The sequence below is a fragment of the Panicum hallii genome, chromosome 3, assembly GCF_002211085.1.
Source record: "Panicum hallii strain FIL2 chromosome 3, PHallii_v3.1, whole genome shotgun sequence".
NCBI classification, from domain to species: Eukaryota; Viridiplantae; Streptophyta; class Magnoliopsida; order Poales; family Poaceae; genus Panicum; species Panicum hallii.
In genome coordinates this window covers 36,561,751-36,571,037 of record NC_038044.1, presented here as the reverse complement: position 1 = coordinate 36,571,037, position 9,287 = coordinate 36,561,751, and the positions used below count along the sequence as shown (strand labels likewise).

At 49.0% G+C, this 9,287-nt stretch overlaps 1 protein-coding gene across 1 annotated transcript; it reads left to right on the top strand.

Annotated features, from left to right (window-relative positions):
• The first annotated feature begins 374 nt into the window (after nucleotides 1-374).
• LOC112885409 (glycine-rich cell wall structural protein 1.0-like) lies at nucleotides 375-1,460 on the top strand. Its single transcript, XM_025951035.1, has 2 exons — nucleotides 375-912; nucleotides 1,426-1,460. Exons 1-2 carry the CDS (start codon nucleotides 375-377, stop codon nucleotides 1,458-1,460), a joined length of 573 nt encoding a protein of 190 aa, XP_025806820.1.
• Nucleotides 1,461-9,287: the final 7,827 nt, after the last annotated feature.

Below are 9,287 nucleotides of genomic sequence, written 5' to 3'. Positions count from 1 at the left end.
ACGAGAACAATTCTGACACTTGTTACAAGGACACTTTGCCAAACTACCGCTAGGAGACAAGAAAAATACATGATCAACAAAAGCTTGTGTGTTGACCATCCACTCTCGCGTAGGCATTCCGTTGCTTGTCCAGCCATCATACATCCAACTTCGATCGTCTCTTATTTTCTCAAACTAGCTACTTCATAACGAAAGTGAGAAATGTTACTTCATTAACGATACTAAGCAAATAATAATTATCAAAAAATATAACACAAATATTTTTAGAGTAATACAGTTTCTAGTTTAGAGTAATGGACAACAATGCATCACTAAGTTTAATAGTTATTCGGTCAATTCGAAACTAGCAGGAAAGAGAACGGGCAGGCATACCTATGGGCGGTGGTGGGTCGCGGGGGCACGGCGTGGGGCCTCGGGGGTGGTGGCAAGGGCCTACGGGGCGGCAGCGGGCCGCGGGGGCACGGCGTGGGGTCTTGGGGGCGGTGGCGGGCCGCGGGGGCACGGCGTGGAGCCTCGGGGGCGGCAACAGGCCGCAGGGGCACGGCGTGGTGCCTCAGGGGCAGCGGCGGGGCCCGCGGGGCACTGCGTGGGGCCTGGGGGCGGCGGCGGGCCTCGGTGCCGCGGCGTGGGACCTCGGGGGCGGCGGCGGGGGCCCGCGGGGCGGCGACGGGCCTCGGGGCTGCGGCGTGGGATCTCGGGGCGGCAGCGGGGTCCCACGGGGCGCCGGCGGGCCACGGTGCCGCAGCGTGGGACCGCGCTTGGGGGTGGCGGCGGGCCGCGCAGCATCGGCGGGCCGCGGTGCAGAGGAGGGCCGCGCGGGGGCAGAGGGGCGCGGGGCAGAGGAGGGCTGCGCGGGGGCAGAGGGGCACGGGGGCGGCGGAGGCGGCGGCTGCGGGGCCGCGTGGGCCGCAGGTCTGCGGTGGGGCCCGTGGGGCCGGCGTGGGGGGGGTGGGGTGCGCGGGGCAGCAGCAGGGGGGCGGCGGGGCGCGGGTCCGGGGGGCTCAGGCGCGGGGGCGGCGATGTGCTGTGCGGGCCTTGAAACATCCAAATCGTCCTAATGAGGATCCCTTTATTTTTGTCGGCTCGAGCGGGCCGATGAAATTAGGCCTATTTTCGTCGACCTAGGGCAGGCCGACGAAAATAGGATCTTTGTTTCGTCGGCCAGGGCCTAGCCGACAAAAATATGCACCTGTTTTCGTCGGCCTACGCTTGGCCGACGAAAACAAGTTCTAATTTTGTCAGCTTTTGTTGGCCGACGAAATAAATGAGTTATTTTTGTCGGTTTGTTTTTGGCCGACGAAATTACATACGGCCAACGAAATTGAGCGGCTTTGGTGTAGTGGAAATCAGCCCCCTTTGATCCATTTTTGGGTCCGCCACTAGTTCTATATAACATGGTCTTTACATGGTGCTCTCTGGTGGCAGATGGCAGGGTGAGTACATATGCAGTGAGCCTGTGAGTCAGGATGTTTGTGATTCCGAAAGGCAACTTTTCTAGCTTCTCTATCAGGGCAAACTTTTGAAAGGTCCAACATATAAGGAAACAAGAGTAGTCATAAGAACACATATTGACTATAGGAATGAGAGGCATCGAGAATTCAGGAAACACAAACTCTTTGACTTGCACGAGGCCATAGCTGCTTATCATTTGTAATAGAGAACTCAAGAGGCCAGGTCGTGCCAGTTCTACAGCAAGGAGGGCAGCTGTTTCAGTTTAGTGTCTGAATGGACAAATGGAATCCTGGGAGTGGAATAGTCTTGTCATGGACGTATTCCCACCGTAATTGCTCCAGCAGCCATATTGGTGAGTGTTGAGGCAAAAAGAGCGTGGTCGTCATGACTGAAAATATTCCTCCCCGGAGAAGGGTGTATAGTACCTACTGCTCCACTGCGAAGCGTCGTATGCCAGTGGGATTTTACTTGTATAGGAGTATGCACCATGAGTGGAGTGTTGGGATCTTCCCTTTCCGGTTCCACATCGCTGCAGCATTTGAGCCTCGCTGTTGTTTAGGTGTGACATAGTAAAGGCTGCATTGTAGCATTCGATGCAATGGGATATGTTGCTAGCTATGGTGTGCATAGCTAGCGAAGCTGGACGGTATCCCCTGTGTGCACAGCTATATATCCCTGTGGCAGCCAACAATTTTCGTATAGTATTTTCACATGTTGGAGCGTAAATGCATGAAACGAGCAAGAGTAATTGAAGAAAAAGTTGGGTGGTTGTGATTCTAATTGTACAGTGACTACATGAAAGACTGCTGATATTGTAACCTCGTTCTAGTGTTTTTTTTTTACTAAACAGGAGAGGTTCCCCTTACTAATATATATATTGAAAAAAGGGATAGTATTTACAAGGAAAAGAAAATAGGGGACATATAAGTTGTCCAGCCATTCTTCTATGAAGGGAAAATAATCTCTTTGCTCGATGGATAACTAGAACAAACAGGGTCTTGAATGTCTCTTTGCTTCTTGCAATGTTTAATTTGGAGCAATGTTATTAAAGATGAAATCATTCCACGATAACCAGGTAGTCGAATTCATAATAATGATTATTCCTTAAAAAAGGCACTGATAACTACTGCTTGAAACACTCTAAGACTTTGTAAGGATCCACTTGGTCGTGGTTATCGAGCTGTATCAAAGCCTAGCGATCCTTTGCAAACCCACAATCTAGGAAGACGTGCGTCAAAGTTTCTTCACTTGAAGTATAGTGAACAGAATCATATGAAGGTAGCTCCAGATCTTCCATGACGAGCAAAAAAAAACATTGTGATTATGCTAGCAAGAGGACTTCCAAAGCGATTGGAAACTAAAACTGGGTTAACTTCACTGTGACCAATTGGAACTTGATAGGCTTTAGCAGAGGTAAAAAGTGGGTGTTGCAAATATAACTCCACCAATCATGTTCAGTTGTTAAAGGTAGAGATTCAACTGGGTGCTGCAGTTGAAAAGCTGTTGAAATGCCTCTTTCGAGATAGGAATATGGAAAATCATGTGAAATGTTTGGATTTCTCTTGCTTTGCATGAAGAAACATGCTTGTTCTTACCAAAGGAGAAGAGCTCAGGATAAGCTTTGGAACACGGCAGCTTTGGGACTTGGCTGGGGCTCGCGATTTGTCTTACCTCATTGCCCTAGATCGAGTTAAATGGAGGCTTGTATTCTAGAGGCTAGTGCTCGAGGTTGACATCAGGATGTCTCTGTTTCAATAGAAGCATGTGAACACTTTCTTAAGGCATGAGTGTGGCAGAACCAACCTGAATTATACCGGCTCAAGTACGCGAGTCCACATCCGAGGGCTCCAACGTGCTTCAAACGGTATAATCCCTTGGCCTGTCGGGTAACGTCCCGATAAACCACCGATACACAGGATCAAATAAGATTACCTCACACGAAGGTGAGTCCAGGGATACAATCACCATCATATTTTACATCACAGAGGATTACATGACAAGAGTTTCCAAAAGCAGTACGAAGTTTCAAATCTAGAGAAATCATTACAAACTGTTAAAGTTATAGTTTTGGCAGCGGAAAACATACGCGATGATCTACAGCATGTCGTTAAGACGGATGTCATGCTAAGCCGGGCATGACATCACTCGGTATCACCAATGTTGGTCGGGGACGGACCCCATTCCACGGACCAATCATCTGGGAGAGCATAGGGCCATGACAGGGAAAGAGTAGGGTCTTCAAGGGCTTTTCCTGCAAAACATATAACTAGCAAGGCTGAGTATACTAATACTCAGCAAGGCTTACCCGGGATTGGGTATACTTTAGCCCATAACTAGACTCATGAAGGCTTTGTAAAGGCTTTGGGTTTATTTTCAGCTGAAAAGTAACAAAGAGTATGTACTACTTTCAAGTTTTAGCTTTCATCTTCTAGTTGAGTAATTATTCTATATTAGCACCTACACTAAGCAAGCAAGGTAGTGATTATCATTCATCAAGATTATTCATCATTAGTTTCACTTCTTACTCAATGTGGTAAAAGGGATAAGCAATCTCAATCTTCGTGAGAGGCGGACGATTCGAATCGAATTTAACCTTGCAAGGTAAACCTAACACACACGCTCGGAAGATCCAACGATCATTCCCAAGCAACCGTTTGCCTTTCATTCCGGGTCGTGGATCAGGTCCACCACAAGCGACTGCAGGACCGTACGCACACCCAATGTGTACAGGACATACGTCTGTAGCGCGACTACAAAACCCGTATTCCTGTCTGCCTTGCAGAACGTACTCCCGCACGTCGGTGCGTGTGAACATAATATAAAATCGAGTGGTGGGAGGTATGTCCACTTGCCGGGCCGATTGGTTACTAGGTTTGCCGCTTACCATATTTCGCGGCATGTGGCTAGTACTTTCAAAAACTTAGCCACCACTACCACATAGATCGACCTTAACAACTTTTAACGAAACAGACAGGGTAACCTTCAGGTCATGATACAGCACATGACCCTGTCCGTCATCCTTATAGTGGTTGCAGTAATGTAAACATGCAACTCCTATATCGCGCGAGTGACAGGAAATCACCCGACTTCTACCGGTCCTATTAGCGAAGCATCTAACCGATAAGGACTCGGGAGCATTACATTGGATTCCTAGGATTCATGCATCTAGGGTTTCATCTCAATTCCTCGACCTAATGCAAGATACAATATAGATAGATATAGATTGCAGTGTAAATAAAGTAGTGGGATATGTCCGGGGCTTGCCTTTACTGGTGGGTCTGAAGTCAGTAAGTCAACATCTTCCGAACTTTGGTTCGGGGCTTCAGTTAATCCCTTGGTGACGTTCACTTGATCTTCAGGAACATCCTTCATAGACTCCGGGGAAATCTCGTAAGTACCGTTACCGAAGTAGTTGTATCTACATGTAATGCAACATTACATTCAAGCGTGCACACAAAACTATTTTATTTCACAACAAAGTTATAATCCAGCACTTATCTAACACACTATTCACATAACAACCAAAAAGATCTGAACTAAACCTAGACAGAGCTTTAGGAGGACAACTAATTTGGATCGGCTACTTGTTGAAGATTACAACAGAGCCGATTGGAAACTACAGAGGTTTAGCCGATGGAAAGGTGCATCGGTTTCCTAGGTGATCGATCTTAGCATCGATTACTTTGGCAGAGGGGTGATTCCTAAAGCAGTTGTGTCTTAACCGAGATGTGCTTAAGTGCTATCCTAGGTAACTAAGTGTGGTTGCATCGACTTGTTTACGTTAGCACCATAAGTGGGTGACGTATAGCCGATTGGAGTATGGTTGAGGATATATGACCGATAGATGTAGATAGCCGATCTCTCAATCGATAAATCGGCGGATAGAAGTGTGTGGGTAAGGATGGGAAAACTAAGGATCGATCGGCCATAACCGATATGGTAAACGACTAGAATCGGCTTGGTTCGGCCAATGGCAATAACCCTAAGATCGTGGGTATCTTTCCGATACGACTTTGCGCAGTCGATGTAGGACAGAATAAAAGGATTGTATCGGCAGTAGCCGATACTAGAAAGGTAACAATCGCATCAGCTAATCAGCCGATGGTAGAAGTATCGACTGACAGCTGTTACGCAGAAACATCATAGGCTCAAGAAAACTGATGTTTAGCAGCTGAACTGATAGCCAACGCCAAAGCATAATCGCAGAGATGTTTTGGCTATGCAGCAGACATACAAGAACTAACGGGGATCCTTATACGACAAAGAACTTAAAGAAACAGCAATCAAAACGAGGACAATGTCTTGATGGTAGGGATATGAGCTCTAGGTGATAGGATTAACTAAATATCACACCACTCTATTTAAGACATATATTCTATGACTTATTTTTCAATTACAACACAAGCATACAATATAAGCACAATACAACATTCATTTCCTAACATTTGACCTAGACCACACATCAAAGACTTTCACTCAAGATCATAATATAAAATTTGTAGATTTTAACTTAGGGTCTCAAATAAAGCTGATTTTGTACTTTTATGAACTTCTTACGAAAATCTATAAAATGTAGAAGTTCATTGATTTGAAATACAGAAAGCTTTGGAAATTTTACAAAGAACACCCTAGATCTTTCTAAAACATAGCAATCAAGTCCTTGGTCCGGGAAAACAGATAACAGGAAGTTACTGACGATATTCCGGCAAAGGAATCGCCGGCATTAGAAAGGTTCAGCAGGTCAGGGCAAACCTTGGTTATGGAGAAGAACAGACAGAAGGTGATTTTTCATGGCGAACAGGATTGGCGCGGAGAAAAGTTCGACGGTGACGAGATCCCGTGGATGACGAAGGGGCTTGCCGAGCATGGTTGCCGTGGGTGGAAGATAGCCGAAGGAATAGTCTCCGTGGTGACTAGTGATCTTGCTCGGCGATCGATGAGGAATAGGAGCTGCTGGATGTCGTGGGCCCCTGGGACGAGATGATGGAGCCGAACGGGTTCGCTATATTGACTTTTCCGCGAACCCTAGGGTTTTCCTGCTTATGAGCTGAGTCTTCTTTTGCTTACGCACGCGTGCCACTGAAACACGGCCGGCACACCCGCGTAGCTTCACGCCTAACTGCCGCCTTCGCTTCACAACTCCTCCTTCCGACTCGCCTTGCCGTAATCGTCACCTTCGATTTGCCTCCTCTCCTTCCAGCTTGCTGCCCCCCGTGCATCTCACGCGGAAACCCTCCACCGTAACTCCTCCTGCGCGTGCCGTTGCTCGGCACGTCGTACTTCAACATCACCTGCTCATGCCCATAGGCCTGCTCTGCTCCGGCCGCTCAACAGCTGCCCACACCACCAACGCCCGCACGCCACCGCGCGCACGCTCGCGCCACTCGCTCGGTGCCGCTCACATTCCTGCCGCTCCAGCACCTGCACCGGCTCTCCAGCACACGAGCTCCTGCATCGCCTAAACCATATCGCTCTCGCTCTCGTGCTCGCTTGACGCCAGTGCTCGCCTGCGTCGCGCCGCATCGGCTCACTCCTGAGCCGTTCGCGCGTTCTGCTCCGACATCGTTCTGCCTCGGGCTCGCCCGCACCTGAGCCCGTGCCACTCCTGAGCCGACGCGCTGCTTCCAATGTGCTACCTTCTAGCTCCCGCTCCTGCGCTCGGCTCACGCGCCACAACCGTCACTCGGGCTACCGTGCTCGCCCGATCCTGAGCGCCTGCACCGCCATCGCCTTAGCTCCTGCACATCATAGCTCTTCCTGCGCGCGCGCCTGCACCAGCTCGCCTGGGGTCGCCAGTCACTTGCCCAGCTCGACGCCTGACCTGCACTGCCACACCTGCATTCACCTCCACGCTGCGCGCTTCTTCCCCCGCTTGCGCCACCTCCTAGGCCGCGCTCGCGCCCCGCTCGGGCCGAGCCGCTCGGCGCCCGCTGCCAGCTTCCGCGCGCGCTCGCCCCAATGCCCGCGCGCGCCTGGGCCGCCACCAGCCCGCGCCGCTCGCCTTGCCGGCCGCACGCCGCCCAGCCCCGCGCACTGCTGCCGCCCATGCCCAGCCGCACGCTCAGCTCTTGCGGCCGCCGCTTGGGCCCCCGCTGGCGCCTCTGCCTGGGCCGTGCCGCCACCTCGGGCTCCCGCTCGCGCACGCTGCCGCCCACCATCGCGCCGAGCCGTGGCCGCGCCCAGCCGCGCCAGCTCGCCCAGCGCGCCGCGCCTGGATCCGCCAGCCCGCGCGCCTCCGGTCCCCGTGCTAGCACCGAGCTGCCGCCCGACCTGCGTCAGCTTCCGCCGCCGAGCCGAGCCACTGCGCCCTCCGCCCCAGCGCGCCTCCTCCGCGCTCCCAGCTCCCGCCGTGCGCCGGTGCCCGCGCAAGGAGCCGCGCCCAAAGCCGCCGCGCCGGCCCGCGCGCTCCGAGCTGCTCCAGCCTGACTTGCTGCCGAGCCCCAAGCGCCGCCGCCTGGGCCGCCCGAGCGCCCACCGTGGAGGAGAGAGAGAGATGGAGGAGATAAAGATAGGGCCAAAGAGGGGATGCCGTCGGTGGGGGAGAAAAGGAAGGCGCCAGGGGAAAAAAAACAGAGGAGAAAGTGAAATGGGATTTCCCAAGGACCTTTGCGTGAATTTAGAAAACTATAGGGACCTTTTTGTAAAATATAAATTTCGCATCAATCTAAAACCCGAATGAAGAAATGCCCAAAATGAAAGTTGGAGAGTTTTTTTAAACTCTACAACATTGCTTTAGGACTCAAGCTCAAAAACTCAAAACTCGCATCTTTGCACGTGAAATTTTGAGCAAAAGTTGGATTTGAATTACTTTTGTCCTAAAGAACGTAATTTTATAAAATTCAGGACCTAAATGTAAGCATTTATGACACGTCATGATGACGGGATAGACTCGTCATTATGATCGGATAGACATGTCATAATGACTTGCACTTTTTACACTTTAGTCCTGAGTAAATTTAAAAGTTACTTTTGTAAATCAAACATTTGCATAAAAGGACTTGCACTTTTATAAAATTATACAAATACCCCTATTTTTACCATTTTACCCTAACTTTTTACCCACTTCAACATATGCATTTCAAATGTAACTTTTGGGTAAATAAATATATATATTTTTACAAGAGATAAAATAAGGAAAACATGTTTACAAAACCACCTTTCACTTATTTTAAAATTATCCTTTCCCAAATACATTTTGCAAAAACAATCCTAGGTTTTTCTGTAATTACAAAAATACCCTTTTAACTTGTACTTTCAAACTTTCAAAAGTTTCACATAAACTCACATAAGCTTTATATAAACAATACATATTTCACACTAACAAATTATATGCCTAGTTTACAAACACATGAACTGTCACAGCCCTTCCCCCTAAAAAGAATCTCGTCCCGAGATTCGGATGAAAGACTCTTTAAGGAAAGAGAAGCAAATCACCCATCAAAGTGGCAAGAAACAATCACACCAGAGAAGATTGAGGTTGATGACGAGAGCATGACGAGATGAGTATAACGAGAGCATGAAGAGTTGGTACATAGATGGGTTTGACAAGAAAAGAAAGAAAAAGGTGACCAGGTTTTTCCCAGAGCTAAGATCACTACATGACAATGATAAATGTCAGTGACATTCATCACAAAGCTCATGGATAGCAAGTGAGGACAACGCAAGAGGTGAATAAGTGATGTTTTAAAATATTTCTGCTCAGAGTTTTATTATCTGAATGACTTTGATAATATTGATTGCAAAATATACCTATTTATACTGATGCCATCAAGGGATAATGACAAAATGTTCCAATTCAGAGTGCAATGCTCGATATGTAACCATGAATGTGATGC

Bases quoted from the DNA above. Each gene is read 5' to 3' on its own strand.
- LOC112885409 (XM_025951035.1), top strand. From the start codon at position 375: ATGGGCGGTGGTGGGTCGCGGGGGCACGGCGTGGGGCCTCGGGGGTGG. The intron at 913-1,425 runs GTCTGCGGTGGG...CTCTGGTGGCAG, and splicing joins CGGGGCCGCGTGGGCCGCAG to ATGGCAGGGTGAGTACATAT.